At 44.5% G+C, this 18,103-nt stretch overlaps 2 protein-coding genes across 7 annotated transcripts in view; both read left to right on the forward strand.

Moving 5' to 3' along the window:
• LOC100675448 (zinc finger protein 613-like) overlaps window positions 1–18,103 on the forward strand; it is a 228,307-nt gene that overhangs the window by 72,197 nt on the left and 138,007 nt on the right. The window lies entirely within an intron of this gene.
• LOC100674882 (zinc finger protein 432-like) overlaps window positions 1–18,103 on the forward strand; it is a 37,318-nt gene that overhangs the window by 4,084 nt on the left and 15,131 nt on the right. Inside the window, exons 2-3 of one of the 2 annotated variants that reach the window (XM_064294150.1) lie at window positions 9,478–9,673; window positions 9,988–10,051. Coding sequence is in view for 1 of the 2 variants with exons in the window: in XM_010586580.3 (XP_010584882.2) it covers window positions 9,638–9,673 (36 nt within the window). In the remaining variant the exon portion in view is untranslated. The remainder of the gene's footprint in view (window positions 1–9,477; window positions 9,674–9,987; window positions 10,052–18,103) is intronic. The other variant, XM_010586580.3, reaches the window with a different exon arrangement.

Consider the following 18,103-nt stretch of genomic DNA (forward strand, 5'->3'; position numbering starts at 1 on the left):
GTCCACCACTTTGTCATCTGATGTGAACTTCCTGTGTGTTGTAAATCCTATCTCCATGATGTTAATGAGGTGGGATTAACGGCAGTTATGTAGACTCAATCCACAAGATTAATCTACATTTTAAGGCACTCTCTTCTCTTTTGAAATATAAAAGAGAGAAGTGAGCAGAGGGACAGGAGGACCTCATACCACCAAGGAACAAGAACCAGGAGAATAGCGTGATCTTTGGACCAGAGGTCACTGTGCTGAGAAACTCCTCAACCAGGAGAAGATTGTTGACAAGGACCTTCCTTCAGAGCCAACAGAGAGAGAAAAACCTTCCCCTAGAGTGGACACCCTGTATTTGGACTTGTAGCCTACTTGACTGTGAGAGAATAAATTCCTCTTTGTTAAAGCCATCCACTTGTGGTATTTCTGTTATAGCAGCACTAGATGACCAAGACACTTCAACATGAAGAAAACAAAAATCCTCACAACTGCATCAATAAGCAACATCAGGATAAACGGAGAAAAGATTGAAGTCGTCAAGGATTTCATTTTACTTGGGTCCACAATCAACATCCATGGAAGCAGCAGTCAAGAAATCAAACGACATATTGCATTGGGCAAATCTGCTGCAAAAAACCACTTTAAAGTGTTAAAAAGCAAATATGTCACTTTAAGGACTCAGGTGTGCCTTACTAAAGCCTTACTCAAGTGGTGTTTTCAGTCGCTTCATATGCATGTGAAAGCTGGACAATGAATAAGGAAGACAGAAGAAATTTGATGCCTTTCAGTTATGGTGTTGGTGAAGAATGTTGAATATCCCCTGGACTGCCAAAGAAATGAACAAATCTGTCTTGGAAGCAGTACAACCAGAATGCTCCTTAGAAGCCAGGGTGGTGAGACTTTCTCTCACATACTTTGGACGTATTATCAGGAGGGACCGGTCCTTGGAGAAGGACATCAGGCTTGGTAAAGTAGAGGGTCAGTGAAAAAGGGCCAAGACCTTCAACGAGATAAATTGACATAGTGGCTACAACAATGGGCTCAAGCATAACTACGATCATGAGGATGGCGCAGGACTGGGCAGTGTTTCATTCTGTTGTACATGGGTCACTATGAGTTGGAGCCAACTGGATACCTAACGACAACGTCAAACCAGTTCTCTGAGGAGAAAAGCATGTTCCCTAGTCTTGAAGAATCTTCTGTTACGGTTGTAATTTTGAGCATCTACATCTATAAGCCAAGTCCAGTCCAGAATAAGCCATCAAATTACTGCAATTTACATCAGCTCACAGTGTCAAACATCTTTCTCTTCACTCTGTTGGGTTGTTGTCAGCTCATCTGTAGCCATCCAAGCTAGGTCACAATGGGTAGCAGCCTTAGGCCCAAGAGATGACACACGCCCCTGACACTTCAGACCAGACAGCCCCTTTTCTCTCTCATCCCTAGCCCCCTTGGCCTAGGTCTATGGGCTCCACCCATCAGCTCAGGAGTCCACACAACTTCCTGCATTTTTAACCATCCAGCCCTTCTCTCGTCCCTACTGTCCATGGGATAGTTCAGTAGATACCTGTGGAACATGTCTAAATTCAGCCCATCTTTTTTTTTTTTTTTATTCTTTAATATACTTTCCCCACTTCCACTCTTTGAGTGGACCCAGGGGGTCACCTCAAGTGAGTATACTAGGCTGTCTAATCACGAACTCCCTTTAACTTCCATTCCTTGAAGGGGATTTTGATGAGCATTGACTTTTCCTGGCTTGATACATCCAAGGGCAAACTGCTGGCTTGATCAAAATTCAAAAAGCAATACAGTCATTTTTTGTTTTTTCTCTGTGGGTCCTTCCTTCAAATGCAAATATTCTGTTGTCCCAGCAATTCTGGGTGGTTGTGTGTGTCTTTTAAAATGCATATTTTCTGGGTGGCCCCCAGGTTTTTGGCTTAAGGCCCCAATACTTTATATGCAGGACTACTGTATTCAAAACAACAGCCTGTGTTTCTTTCATGCAAATTTCTAGTTTCTCTTTTAGCATATCCAGTAAAGTATTGGCTGAAGGCAGCCTTACACACTGTCCATAATATCCAGTATTCATTTCCATCTTACTTGTGGATCTGCTTTACAACACTAGGTAGGGGAAACATTCAGTATTCACAGTATGTTCAGATAAACACATAACCCTTTTAAAAAATATTCTAGTTACATCTTTTACACCTCTTAATTATCTTTCAGTTCATATGCATATGCCCTTTGGCCTCTGGATGGGTGGGTCCAGTAGACCCTGGACCCCTATCAATCATCTTGCTTATCTGGCCTAGTTTTTGCCCCAGGCCACTACATGTGTCTTAGTTATCTAGTTCTGCTATAACAGAAATATCACAAGTAGCTGGCTTCAACAGACAGAAACTTATTCTCACAATGGAGGAGGCTGGAAGTCCACATTCAGGGCTCCAGTTCCTGGAGAAGGCTTTCTCTGTCAGCTCTGGGGGAAGGTCCTTGTCATCAGTCTTCTTCTGCTGTAGGAGCTTCTCAGCACAGGGACCTCAGGTCCAAAGGATGCACTCCACTCCTTGGTCTTCTTGCTTGGAGGTAATGAGGTCTCTCACTTCTCTGCTTGCTTCTTTCTTTTATATCTCAAAAGAGATTGATTCAAGCAAGATACAACCTAAACCTGTAGATCGTATCTTTCTTTATTAACACAACTGCTTCTAATCCTGTCTCATAAACATCATAGAGATTTACAACACATCACAAATTGGAGGACAGCCACACAATACTGGGAATCATAGCCTAGCCAAGTTGGCACACATTTTGGGGGGACAAAGTTCAATCCCTAACAATGGGTAAGAACAACAAAAGTAACCATCTAAGAGTTAAAAGCCTCATTTCCCAAGCCCCTTTGTTCTTTCTCTTACAAAGTCCCATGCTTCCATGAGTATGGAGCCATTGCAAAGAGCCCCACTTCTGATGCCAACTATAAAAATAGTGTAGTGGCAGCATCTGACTCCTCTAACTTCACAAGGGGGAAGGAGAATCAAGATCAGCAGCCCAAGATTGATTCCTATGAGGAGGAGGTCAGACATGCCTCCTCTCTCCTCCATCTTTACCGATTCTGCCACAACTGCCCCTTCCGCAGCACTCTCTACTTCTCTGCTGGGTTTGATAATTCATTGCAACAGCCGCACAGAACTCACAGACAATACTCACAATTGTGGAATTTGTCAGGAAAGTAACAGGTTACAATTCAGGTTCAGGTATGCTCAGGATACAGTTCTTCTTTCAGGACAGCCTCTCCTCAGTCATGCCTGCAGGCACACCTCTTTCTGGCCTCTAAGCCTCTCTGCCTTGCTGTGGGACGTGTTACAAAGCTCTTCAGTTCGGCCAGTAAGTGCCCAGAGGCACCCCACTCTGCCAGTAAGCCTCGGCTTGAATCCACTCAGCTCTAGCTGTGTGGGTTGACAAACCTAGCTCTGCCAAGTGCCCAGAGGCAACCTACTCCACCAGCAAGCCTCCTGCCCGAAGGCATGCAGTTTTCTCACTCCGTGAGCCAGTACGCCTGCCACACCATATCCTGCCAGTCTCTACTGCAGCTGTTTCTCTGCCACTGCTTCTCGCTGTCTTCATTGTTGCCTCTCTCTCTCTCTCTCGATCTCCTAGTTCCAGGAGCTTCTCAGTGCAGGGATCCTGGGTCTAAATTACACACTCCACTCCTGGCTCTTCTTTCTTGGTGGTGGTGAGATCATCTCTTCCTACCTCTGAGATGTCTCATTTTAAGCCTAGAGGGATGGCAAAACTGACCAATCCCCTTGGTGGGCCACAATTACCTTATGTGCACTGTCCTCACTTGGGTGCGAGCTTCAAACCACAGTGAGAAAGGGCACACAAAAGCAAGCCATTTCACTGCAAGTACTGAGAAGTGGGAGTGCTGCTCTAACAAATACCTACAATGTGGGTGTAGTTTTGGAATTGGGTGATGGGTAGAGGCTGGAAAAGTTTTAAGGTGCCTGATAGAAAAGCCTAGATCGTCTTGAAGAAACTGTTGGTAGAATTATGAATATCAAAAGTAATTCTGGCAAGGGCTCAGAAGGAACTGAGAAGAGCTCCAGGAAAAATCTTAGAGAATATACCTGATTCTAGCAACAAAGTGTTGCTAGAAATGTGAACATTAAGTGTGCTTCTGGTGGGGCTTTAAGAAAATGATGAACATGTGATGGACAATGGAGGAAGGGCGATGCTTTTCATGCTGTGGCAAAGAACTTGTCTGAATTATGTTCAAATGTTTGGTGGAAGGTAGAACTTGTAAGTGATGAACTTGGATACCTGACTAATGAAATTTCTAAGCAAGATCTTAAAGAGGCTGTGTGGTTTCTTCTTGCTGCTTACAGTAAAATGCCAGAGGAAAGAGGTGGACTTAAAAATGAACTGTGCAAACTTAAAGATTTGGAAAATTCATTTGTACAAACTAAGGACCGATATCCTAGAATGTTCAGCAAATATGTGGCTACACATTCTTTTATTAAAGATATTAAGCCTGTGTCAGATGGTTCTAACCAACTACCACAGCAGAAAGCCCATAGCTTAGACTGAAAGTGGTAGAGAAAGAACAGAAGAAAATGACACTGTCTGTCTGTTGGAACTCTATAGGCAGAAAACAGGCCAAAGGAGCTACTTATGTTGTCCTTGAAGAAAAGAAAAGGACAATCCCTGGAGGAGCCTGGAGATCAGCAGAACTGTTGGAAGGTGTACAGGAAGCAAGGTCTTCTCGGTTTCTAAGGATGTGTGGCCACAGTTCCTGATCTCAAAGGGTGGGGTCACAGCCCCTTAGGTTCCAAAGCATCAGATCTTCACCAACTTGGTTCTAGAGTGTGGTGCTGTCCTTAACCTGTGCCAGGGGCATGGGGCCACCCCCGCAAAGTTGAGGGGTCGGGACTGCCATTTCCAAGGTGCTGAAGAATGGGGGCTGCCAGGACCGGGGGGTAGAATTGCCTCTCAGATGGACTCGGAGAATAGGGCCACCCAAAGGGAAGGGAACAGAGTTGCCATCCCATTGGGCCTGAAAGGCAGAGCTGCAGCTCAGGGCAGAGGGTCCTCAACCCAGAATCCATAGGGTGTGGCCAACACCCAGAGTCTGGAGGACAGGGCCACTTCCCAAATGCTGCCAAAACTGACCATTCATTATTTATCCTATGGAAGGTGAGCCATATCCGAGTTTATTAGTAAGTCATTGTGTGTCTGGTCCCCATTGGTAGTGTTGCGAATGGCATGCAGATGAGCTTAGGAATGTGGAGCAGTTCTATCCAAGTATGTACGGAAAAGTGCTTGGCTACTAGAAGATGTCGATTTCATCTGGGTCATTTCTCCCATTAATTCCTTACATTCTTTATGTGTGCCGCTTCTCTTTCTCTTTTAATCAATTTCATTAAGAATGTGTATTTTATTGGTCTTATCAAAGAACAAACTTTCTGTGTATTGGGGCTCTTCAGTTTGGTTTTGATATTTTTGGGCTTTTCCATTCCTTTAATTTTTCTAAATTTATCTTTTTTTTCCAAAATGTACAACTTAACTAGTATAAGGGCAATATATGTATAACTGACCTCTGCCCTGGGCAAGAAATAGAACTTTGCTAACACCCAAGTGGTTATAGCAAGCACTTCCAGACATTTCTTTATAGTTTTACCATGTAGCTAATTATTCCTAATCTTTATAATTTATGTAGTTTGCCTATTTTAAACTGAGTATAAATGCAATTGCATATAACCCTTTTTTAAAAAAATCAGGATTTGTTTCTTCAACGTTTGTGAGAGTCATTCATATTGTTACACATAGATGTATTTACTTTGCTCTTGTAAAAATGGCATGGCTGAGTCATCTGGCCTCCTCTGACTTCACAAGGGGGAAGGAGAATCTAGACAAACAGCCCAAAGTTGATTCCTATGAGGCGGCAGTCAGATATACCTGTCTCCAACGTTTTAACCAATTCTTATACTAGCCGTACCTCCCAAAGCACTCTCTTCTCTGCTGAGTTGGATAATTCATTTCGATGCTCACACAAACTCACAAACCATACTTACAGTTATGGAGTTTATTAGGCAAGTAACAAATTACAATCCAGGAACTCAGGATACAGTTCTTTGATCAGAACAGCCTCTTCTCGGCTATGCCTGCAGACAGACCCCTCCCTGGCCTTCAGCCTCTCAGCTCCTCCGTCCCTCAGACAGGCCTTTTCCTTGCTTGGACAAGTGTTACAAAGTTCTTTAGCGCACCAGTAAGTGCCCGGAGGCACCCCATTCCACCAGTAAGCCTCTTGCAGAATGATGCTTACCTCTCTTGCTCTGTGGGTTGACACACATACTATAGCTGCCTTACTCTCTCAGCCGGGAAGCCCATGCGCCATCTCTGACTGGTCTCCAGATTCTGCTGCCATCATTTCCCTGCCTCCACTTCTTGCCATCTCATGCCATCTCTGCTGTTACAGCTTGCTCTCTGTCTCCTGGGTCTAGAAGGTTCTCAGCCTAGGGACCTCTGGTCCAAAGGACGTGCTCCGTTCCCATCTCTTCTTTCTTGGTGGTGATTAGGTTACCCTTCCGCTCTGGTATTGACTCTCTTTTAAGCCTAGTGGTTGGGAAAATAACCAATCCCTTTGTTAGGGTTTCATATACCTTATTTGCATGGTTCCACCCACACAGGGCTGCCATGCGCCTTATTTGCATTATTAGCAAGCTGTCCAATCCCCTTGGTGGGCCACAAGCACCTAACATTTGCTGGGATGGTAGAGCATATGATTTTCTGATTCAGAATGGCCAATACCAGTCCATTTCAGCTCACTAATGCCTAGGATATTGATGTTTATGCATTCCATCTTATTTTTGAGAATTTCCGATTTTCCAATTTTCATACTTCGTACATTCCATGTCCCTATTATTAATGGTTGTTTGCAGCTGTTTCTTCTCATTTTGCATTGTGCCACATCAGCAAATGAAGGTCCCAAAAACTTGACTCCATCCACATCGTTAAGGTCAACTTTACTTTGAGGAGGCAACTCTTCCCTTGTCATATTTTGAGTGTCTTCCAACTTGAGGGGCTCATCTTCCAGCACTATATCAGTGTTCCACTGCTATTCATAAAGTTTTCACTGATTAATTTTTTTCACTGGCTATAGGTCCTTCTTTCTAGTCTGTCTTAGTCTGGAAGCTCAGCTGAATCCCGTCCACAGTGGGTGACCCTGCTGGAATTTGAAATACCAGTGGCATAGCTTCCAGCATCACAGCAACATGCAAGCCACCACAGTATGACAAATTGATAGACGTGTGGCGTTATTTGCATAGTCTGACCCAATCATTTGGTGGGAGTTACAAGACCATTGCTACAAAAGCCATTAACAACAATCCATCACACTGCCTTGGGTTACCACAAGTAATTCTACTTTGAAAATATTGGTACCTCTCTTGTGGATCAAATGTGCACTCATTATGGGGGAATACATACCTCAGACTTAGAGTGTTATTTCAAACTGTATGTATAACTTCAACCTAATAGATTATACTTTAGTGTTTTCTAAAGTAGTTGTATAACTTGACAGTTTCTCTAGCAGAATAGTCTTCAGTTTATAGTTAGTGCTTCATGTGGCATGTTTAAAATATGTTTCCAGGCTCCAGTGTAAACTTACCCTTTTTTTTTTTTTTTGTGCTTTAAGGGTAAGTTTACAAATCAAGTCAGTCTCTCGCACAAAAATTTATATACACCTCGCTACATATTCCCAATTGCTCTCCCCCTAATGAGACAGCCCGCTTCCTCCCTCCACTCTCTGTTTTCGTGTTCATTCCGTCAACTTCTAACCCCCTCTACCCTCTCATCTCCCCTCCAGACAGGAAATGCCAACATAGTCTCAAGTTTCCACCTGATCTAAGAAGCTCACTCCTCACCAGCATCCCTCTACATCCTATTGTCCAGTCCAATCCCTGTCTGAAGAGTTGGCTTTGGGAATGGTTCCTGTCCTGGGCCAACAGAAGGTCTGGGGGCCATGACCACTGGGGTCCTTCTAGTCTCCGTCAGACCATTAAGTCTGGTCTTTTTATGAGAATTTGGGGTCTGCATCCCACTGCTCTCCTCTTCCCTCAAGGGTTCTCTGTTGTGTTCCCTGTCAGGGCAGTCATCGGTTGTAGCTGGGCACCATCTAGTTCTTCCGGTCTCGGGCTGACATAGTCTCTGGTTTATGTGGCCCTTTCTGTCTCTTGGGCTTGTAATTACCTTGTGTCCTTGGTATTCTTCATTCTCCTTTGGTCCAGGTGGGTTGAGACCAATTGATGCACCTTAGATAGCTGCTTGCTAGCGTTTAAGACCCTAGATGCCACTCTCCAAAGTGGGATACAGAATGTTTTCTTAATTTTATTATGCCAATTGACCTAGATGTCCCCTGAAACCATGGTCCCCAAACCTCTGCCCCTGCTATGCTGGCCTTCGAAACATTCAGCCTTCTTGGCTTTTGGTTTAGTCCAGTTGTGCTGACCTCCCCTGTATTGTGTGTTGTCTTTCCCTTCACCTAAAGTAGTTCTTATCTACTATCTAATTAGTGAGTGTCCCTCTCCCACCCTACCTCCGTCCCACCTCTTGTAACCATCAAAGAATATTTTCTTCTCTGTTTAAACTATTTCTCGAGTTCTTATAATAGTGGTCTTATACAATATTTGTCCTTTTGCAACTAATTTCACTCAGCATAATGGCTTCCAGATTCCTCCAAGTTATGAAATGTTTCGCGGATTCATCACTGTTCTTTATCGATGTTTAGTATTCCATTGTGTGAATAATTTATTTATCCATTCATCCGTTGATGGGCACCTTGGTTACTTCCATCTTTTTGCTATTGTAAGCAGTGCTGCAGTGAACACAGATATGCATATATCTGTTCGTGTAAAGGCTCTTATTTCTCTAGGATATATTTCAAGGAGTGGGATTGCAGGATCATATGGTAGTTCTATTTCTAGCTTTTTAAGGAAGCGCCAAATTGATTTCCAAAGTGGTTGTACCATTTTACATTCCCACCAGCAGTGTATAAATGATCCAGTCTCTCCACAACCTCTCCAACATTTATTATTTTGTGTTTTTTGGATTAACGCCAGCCTTGTTGGAGTGAGATGGAATCTCATTGTATAAACTGATCTTTTCAGAGCTTCATTGATTTGTCATTGAGAATCACACTTAACCATGAATTGATAGTTTTGTATGTTGTGTGGTAGAGATCAAGCTTATTTTTTTTTCTTCCAGATGTGTATCTGATTGTCTAAATGCCATTTTTTTTAAAGACATCTTTTATCCATATCTCTGCAAATTTTGAATCTTAGGTTTTATTGCCCACTGGTATAAAATGTTCTGAGTCACCAAAAAGGGACAGTCAACAGTATTGAGGACCCTGTGTTAAGAAGAGTGCCAGGAGCAGTGACAGCATCTGGGCCTAGAGGTAGTGTACCACTCACATTGAATTTTCCTTTCAACCTACAGGTCCTGACTCCTCAGCAGCAAGAGAATCACTTGAAGGAAGGAGGAAGAAGTTGCAAGATTTGAATACTATCATTCTGGGGACAGCCTTCACAGGATACTGGAATTTCTGAACTGAAATTAGAGCTAATCCAGAAAACACAGAGTATCCCATTTGCTAACAATGTCCCAAGAACAAAAGAAAATGGTTCAGGCCCAGGTGACTTTTGGTTTGTTTTATGCTTTCCTTTCTTTCCCTGATGAATTTGCATAGACCTGTAAAATATGAGTTCAGTTCATCTGAAAAGAATAAATTTGGAAAAGTAGAAGCTACAGAGAAATAAACTTAGACTCTGAGTTCAACATCAGGCAAGGTAGAATCAGGAATATATTTTTCACGGGATTAACACTAAATTATTGATTGTTGAACATAGTATGTGACTGGGAATTTGGGTTATGTTAGTTGTTAACTCGTATTTAATATTTCTGTGGCCAACTCCAAAAGAATCATTATAATTTAAATGTTATGCCTAGTTTTTGAGGAGGAAGAAGATCAGTTCCTTGGAGGATTTCAGTATCTCATGGGACTTTTGTCTGAGTAAGTTTCTTTGATGTTTCTTTCTAGAGGTGGTGTGGTGGACAGTGTCCTGAACAGTAGCATCCTCATAGATGCCTTTACAATGGGACTGGTAGTAGTGGTAGTATAAAAAGGCAGGTGGCTTCCGACTTCCTCTAACTTCAGGGGTAGGAGAGAGAATCACTATTAATATCGACACAAAGCTGATTCCAGTGATGTGGTGATCAAACATGTGCACCCTCCAACCTTTTTACCAGTTCTGACACTAGCCGTCCCCACAAGGGACACTGTACTTCTCTGCTGGGTTTGATAATTGGTTGTAATGGCCTCACAGAACTCACAGACCATACTTACAGTTATGGGATTTATTAGGGAAGTAACAGTTTGTTCATAAGAATGGCAATTTCAGAACACTTAATTGTGCTCATGAGGAACCCGTACTTAGACCAAGAGGCAGTGGTTCAAACAGAACAAGGGATTTGTTATGAATTGAATTGTGGCCCCAAAAAATGTGTGTCAGCTTGTCTAGGCTGTCATTCCCAGTCATGTTAACGAGGCAGGACTCAATGTACAATATTAGGTTGGGTCCTGAGTCAGTGTCTTTTGAGATATAAAAGATGGAAGCAAGCAGAGAGACAGGGGAACCTCATGCCACCAAGAATGAAGAACCAGGAGGGGAGCATGTCCTTTGGACCCAAAGTTCCTGTGCTGAGAAGCTCCTAGACCGGGCGAAGATTGGTGACAAGGACCTTTCCCCAGAGCTGATAGAGAGAGGAAACCTTCCCCTGGAGTTGGCACCCTAAATTTGGACTTCTAGCCTCTTAGACTGTGAGAGAATAAATTTCTCTTTGTTAAAGCCATCCATTTCTGTTATAGTAGCTATAGATAACTAAGACAAAATTTGATACTGAGAGTGTGGTGCTACTGTAACAGATACCTAAAATGTAGCAGATACCTAAGATGTGGAAGTGATTTTGAAAGTGTGTACGGGTAGAGGCTGCAAGAGTTTCAAAGTACCTGATGTAAAAGCCTAGATTGCCTTGAAGAGACTTCGTGGAATTATGGATGTCAGACAGTTTTGGTGAGGACTCAGAAGGAAGTGAGGAAAGCTGTTGCCACAGATGGCAAGAAACAGCCGTAGAAAAACTGCAGCAGTAAAACCATGATACTGGTGCAAGACAGCACTAAAGCTGACCCACGCAGTGAGAGCTGCCTTTGCTCAGGAGGCTTCCTGGCAGAGTGGAGTGCCTACAAGCACTTACTGGTGGAGCTAAAGAGCTTTGGAACACTTCCCTAAGCATGGCAGACACTGGCAGGCCCAAAGGTCCAAGCAGCCGAGAAGCCAAGGAACCAGGAAGCAGAAGCTGAAGAGACAACACAGGAATCAGAGCTGCCTCAGTCTCAAAGGGTAGGGCCATGAAGTCTGGGGTCTCAAAGGGTGGAACCATGGCCTCTGGGGCTTAAAAGGGTGTGGTCACAGGCTCCTAGGTTTCAAAGAGTCAGATCTTCACCAACTAGGTTCTGGAGTATGGGGCTACCATTCATGAGTTCCAACGGGATGGGGCCAGATCCACTGCCAAAAGCTGAGGGGGCAGGGCTGCCATGCCCGAAGAGCAGAAGAACAGGGCCTTGCTGGGGCTAAAGGTATAGGGTCGTGACTCAGACAGACTAGGAGAATGGGAACACCCAAACTCAAGGGAGCTGAGTTGCTGTTCCAGTGAGCCTGGAAGGCAGAGCTGAAGCCCAGGGCCAAGGGACCTCCACTCAGAATCTGGAGAGTGTGGCCAACACCCAGTGTGGAGGGCTGGACCATTGTTTAAAGGATTTCAGAGAACAGAGGATTATTTTCAAGCCTTGAGAGCTAATGTAATGTGTTCTGCTGACTTGCTTGGTGCTTGTTATCCCTTCTTTCCCTCCAGTTTCTCCCATTTGTAATGGAAATATCTACCTTGTGCCTGTTCCACCATTGTATTTGGAAGCAGATAACTTATATTCTGGATTTCACAGATGAAAAGGAATTTTTGGATTTTGGACTTAGAGTTGAATTAAGATATTTGCTATGGTATGATGGGGTGAATGTATTTTACATGTGGCGAGGATGTAAATTTTAGAGGGCCAAAGGATGGAATGTTATGGATTGAATTGTGTCCCCTAAAAATGTGTATGAACTTGACTAGGCCATGATTCCCAGTTCTGTGCGATTGCCCACCATTTTGTGATCTGATGTGATTTTCCTATGTATTATAAACCCTTCCTATGGTGTTAATGAGGCAGAATTAGAAGCAGTTATGTTAATGAGGCAGGATTCAATCTGTATCAGTCCAGTTGTGAGGATTTTCGTTTTCTTTATGTTGAGGTACAATCCATATTGAAGTCTGTGGTCTTTGATTGTCTTTAGTAAGTACTTCAAGTCCTTTTCACTTTCAGCAAGCAACGGTGTATCATCTACATAATGCAGGTTGTTAATGCCTCTTTCTCCAATCCTGTTGCCCCGTTCTTCTTCATATAGTCCAGCTTCTCAGATTATTACTCAGCATATAGATTGAATAAGTATGGTGAAAGGATACAACCCTGATGCACACCTTTCCTGATTTTAAGCCACACAGTATCCCTGTTTTAGTTATCTATGGCTGCTACAACAGAAATACCGGAAACGGATGGCTTTGACAACGAGAAATTAATTCTGTCACCGCCTAGAAGGCTCAGAGTCCAAATTCAGGGTGCCAGCTCCAGGGGAAGGCAGTCTCTCTCTGTTGGTTCTGGGGGAAGGTCCTTGTCATCAATCTTGCCCGGTCTAGGAGTTTCTCAGTGTTGGGAACTCAGATCCAAATGACGTGCTCCCCTCCTTGTTCTTCATTCTTAGTGGCATGAGGTCCCTCTGTCTCACACCTTCTCTGAGTGTGACCTGGGTCTAGATGGTTCTCAGAGCAGGAACCCCTGTTTAAAAGGACATGCTCTATTCTCGGCCCTTCTTTTTGGAAGTGAGGTCCCCTCTTTCACTTCCAAGATGAGCTCATTTTAAGCCTCCTGGAATGGCAAAACTGACCATTCCCCTTCGTAGGGCTCCACACACCTTATTTGCATGGTCCCACCCCCACAAGGATTTTATGCACCTTATTTTTTTTTTTTATTTACATTATTAGGAGGCTGTCTAATCCCCTCAATGGGCCAGAAGCACCTTATTTCAACATCTCACCCAGTCGTTGTGTGGGAGCCACAAAGACTTTCACTGCACCGAAAGTAGTAACATCAGAACCTGTCTAACATCATGGGGAGTGATGACCAGAATCAGCCCAAAGCAAATCCCTATGAAGTGGATGTCAAACATACCTCCACTCTCCAAGCTATTTACCAATTCTGACATGAGCTGTCCCTCCAACGGCACTCTCTACTTCTCTTCTGGGTTTGATAATTTGTTACAATGGCTACACAGAACTCACAGACCATACTTATAGTTAAGTGGTTTATTAAGGAACAGGGTACAACTAGGGATCAGGATCAGCAGGCTGCAACTCAGGATCAGGATCCGGAAACATGGAGGCAAAGACCCCTTCTTCAGTGCAGGCAGCTCTCTCAGCTCCTCTCAGGCCTGTCGGCCTCCTCACAACCCCCTCAAGACAGGATATGCTCCTCTTGACCCTGCCATCTGTCACCACCGACTGCTGCAGGGTCTTTTCTTGGCCTGTCACTGCTGCTGTGCCCCTTCTTGGCCTATTGCTGCTGGCTCTACTGCTGGGTCCCTTCTGGGCCTGTTGCCACCTTCACAGTTTTAGCTCTTGACCCATGTTACAGCTCTTTTAGGAGGTTTCTTGCCTCTTCTCTTTCCCTGCTTCTCTCTTCTTTCTTCCTCCTACTTCTTTCCGTCTCTGAATTCTCTGTGGGCTTGGCTGCTTATATGTACAACTTCTTGTCAGTTTCATGGAAAGGCCCCTCCAGCGGTCCCACAAACTAACCAATCCCCTCTCAGTAGGCCACAGACACTTCATTAGCATAGTATGCTACAGAGACTTCATTTGCATAGTCTATAGACAAATCCATGCAAGGTGGTTATCAGTCACAGGGCAGGCTGCAGCCCAAAGCCAGACAGAAACTATCAAACCACTTTAGTTACAGGTTACTGAGGAAATATCAGTCAACCTAGACAACAGAATCAAACCCCCAGGGGTACAAAACTAGGGCAAGGGTAACTGTAGGATTAGGGGAAAAACCTCTCAAGCTGTTTTTCCAAAGAACCAAGGCAAAAGCCACATAAAGGAACTCATTTCACCACAATGCAAAAGCAGGTTTCCTATGGCTATTTCTTTTGGGATCCCACAGAGACCCCTGTAGCAATACAGCAAGCAAAATGAGTGATCATAGGCAATAGACTGTACTCTTATCTGAGGGTAACTCCTACCCAGGTGATTGGGTGACACTGTACAAATAAGATAATTGTGGCCCACCAAGGGGATAGGTCAGTTTTGCCATCCTGCTAGGCTTGTAATGACCCATCCCAGAGGAAGGAAAGAAAGGATCTCACCACCACTGAGGAAGAGGAGCTAAGAGTGGAGCATGTCCTTTGGACCCGGAATCCCTGCACTGAGAAGTTCCTGGAACCAGGAGACAGAGAGCTGTAACACTGGAGATGACAAGAATCAGTGGCAGGATAGACCAGCAGGAGGCAGCGTATTGGGCTTCCTGGCCCAGGGAGCAAGAAGGCTGAGTGCCTTCGGGCAGAAGGCTTGCTGACAGAGTAGGGTCCCTCAGGCCACTTGGTGGAGCTGGATTTGCCAGCCATGGAGCTAGAGCTGAATGCCTTCTGATGGAGGCTTGCTGGTGAAGTGAAGTGTCTCAGGATACTTATCAGCAGAGCTGAAAGAGTTTTGTAACATGTGCCCGAGCAGGGCAGAGATCAAAGGGCCAGAAAAAGGTATGCCTGCAGGCACAGCTGAAAAGAGGCTGTCCTGATGAAGAACTGTATCCTGAACTGTGTTCCTGAACCTGAATTGTAACCTGTTACTTCCCTAATAAGCCCCATAATCGTGAGCATTGTCTGTGAGTTCTGTGTGGCCATTGCAAAGAATTATCAAACCCAGCAGAGAAGTAGAGAGTGCTGTGAGAGCCACAAATGGCGTCAAAATTGGTAAAGACGGTGGAGAGAGGAGGCATGTTTGACCTCTGTCTCATAGGAATCGGCCTTGGGTTGTTGATCTTGATCCTCCTTTCTCCTTGTGAAGTTAGAAGAAGTCGGATGCTGCCCTCCCACCAGTTTTACACATGTGAACCTCCCCAGCATGGAAACTTGCTTCATCAATACCAGCCAGAAAGAAATAACACCTAGTATGTAATCTGATCACAGAATAACATTGTTTCACCTTAGCATATTCTGTTAGGCAGGAACTAGGCCAGCACATAGTCATGCAGAGGGGACTGTCCAGAGGTCCAAATATGATTATGGAACTATCTTAGAATCTGCCTGCCACAAGTCTTTCATTCAGTAAAAAATTATTTTGAGATTCAGTGTGAGATCTTTGGCTGTTTCTTCTCCCCAACTCTGTTTTCTCTTTCAGAAGTTATGGATAGGCATGTTAGTGTACGAATAATTTAAAATATAAGAATCAGGACAAAGCCAATTCCTATGAGGTGGACGACAATATATCCCAGATTTCCACATTCTCCAAGCTACTGAACCACTCCCATCTCCGACACTGGCTACTCACGGTCTCCTCAGCACCTTTCCTTCCTTCATTTGGGTTCAGCAATTTGCTGCAACCTCTCACAGAAATCACAAACTGTACTTACCACTTAAGTGGTTTATTAAGGAAGTAACAGGTTACAACTCAGGATCAGAATCAGAAGCCTACAACTTGGGATCAGGATCAAGGAGCATGTAGGCAAAGTCTGCCTTCTGCAGTGTAGGACAGCTTTCTTAGCTTCCCTTGGCTGTGCAAACAAACAGGCCCTTCTCTCTGCATGGACACTCCCTCTCAGCTGATCAGGCTTCCTCTCAGTTCCCTCAGGACAGGCTTCTGTCAGCCCCCTCAGGACAGCCTACTCTCAGCCCTCTCAGAACAGGCTCATCTTGGCCCTGCTGTCTGTCACCACCAACTCTGCCACTGGACTCCTTCCAGGCCTATCACTGCCAGCTCTGCCGCTGCACCTCTTCTGGGCCTGTCACACTGACACTGCCATATGGCCTCTCTGAGCCTCTTGCTGACTTCAGTGTTACAGCCCTTATTCCATGTCACAGCTCTTTTAGGAGGTTCCTTGCCTCCTCTCTCTCTACTTCTTTCTTGCCTTTTCTTCTTTCTGCTTCATATCTGAAAAACCTGTGGCATTGGCTGTATATTTACAGAAGCTCCTTGTCAATTTCAAGGCATGGCCCTCCTCACAGGACCACGAACTGACCAATCCCTTCTCAGTAGGCCATAGACACTTCATTTGCATAATAGACTATAGTCACTTCCTTTGCACAGTATATTGACCAATCACTGCAATGTGCATGCCAATTACCAGGATAGGCTGCAGCCCAGGAGCAGACTAAAAGTTTCAAACCATGGTGTTTACCACTTACCCGGGCAATGTAACAAACCCTCAGGGTTAGAAAACTAGGGCAAAGGTAAATCTTTCGGGCTTAGGGGAAAAATCTCAAGCTGTTTTTTCAAAGAACCCAGGCAAAAGGCCACATAAAAGAACTGATTTTACCACAGGTAGACATTCTCACTCTATCCACATTACCTAACTTCTTTATTTTCTGTTTCTCTCTTTGCTGCATTTTGGATAATTTCTTCAGTTGTACATTAAAGTTGACTAGTTATCTCTTTAGTATTTGATATGTGTGGTGAAATGAGTTCGTTTATGTGGCTTATTGCCTTGGTTCTTTAGAAAAACAGCTTGAGAGATTTTTTTCCCTTAAGCCCTGAGTAGTTACTTTTGCCTTGGTTTTCTACCCCGAAAGAGTTGATTACTTTTGTCCAGGTTAGTTGACATTTTGTGGGTAAGTTGTAGTCAATTTTGTTTGTGCGGTACAGTGAATTACTTAATATGGCCCTTCTACCCGTAGTCTTTGAATTCCCAACAAATGACTGGGGGAGAATATGTAAATGAGGTGCTTTTGTGGCCCATCTAGGGGATTGGATAGTTTGGTAATATAAATAAGGTGCATGGCACACTTGTTGGAGTGGGACCATGCAAATAAGGTGTATGGAACCCTAACGAGGGGATTGGTCAGTTATGCCATCCCACTAGGCTTAAAAGAGAGCCAGATGTGGAGCAGAGGGGGAAAAACCTCACAACCATCAAGAGGGAAGAGCAGGGAGTGGAGTGTGTTCCTTTGGACCTGGGATCCCTGCACTGAGAAGCTCCTGGGACCAGGAGACTGCAAGAGAGTGAGTTGTAACAACAAAGACGGCAAAAATTGGCTGCAGGGAAACGGTAGCAGCAGAGGCAACAGAATCAGGAGACCAGCAGGAGATGGCACGTTGGGTGTGCTGATCCACAGAGTGAGAGAGCTGGGCACCTTTGTGCAGGAGGCTTGCTGGTGGATGGGGTTTCTCCGTCCACTTGGCAGGGCTAGGTTCACCAACCCATGGGGTAAGAGAGCTGAGCATCTTTGGGCCAAGTTTTACTGGTGGAGTGAGATGCCTCTGGACACCTATTGGCTTAGCTCAAAGACCTTTTTAACACTGGCCCAAGCAGATCAGAGGCCTGGCCGAGGGGCCGAGAGGTTCAAGGCCCTGGGAGAGGCCTGCCTGTGGCGTGGCTGAGAATAAGTTGTCCAGATCAAAGAATTTTATCCTGTGTATTCCTAAACCTGATTTGTAACGTGATATTTCCCTAATAACCAAACATCTGTGAGATGGTCTATTAGTTCTGTGTAGCCGTTGCAACAACTTATCTATCGAACCCAGCAGAGAAGTAGAGAGTGCCACGGTAGGGACAGTTGGTGTTGGAATTGATAAAATGGTAGAGACAAGAGGTCTATCTGACCTCTGCTGTATAGCAATCAGCCTTGGGCCATTGATGCTGATGATTCTCTCTCCCCCTCCTGAAGTTAGAGGAGGTCAGATGCTTCCGCCACACCACCATTTTTAT

This window comes from Loxodonta africana, chromosome 11 (genome assembly GCF_030014295.1).
Source record: "Loxodonta africana isolate mLoxAfr1 chromosome 11, mLoxAfr1.hap2, whole genome shotgun sequence".
NCBI lineage: Eukaryota > Metazoa > Chordata > Mammalia > Proboscidea > Elephantidae > Loxodonta > Loxodonta africana.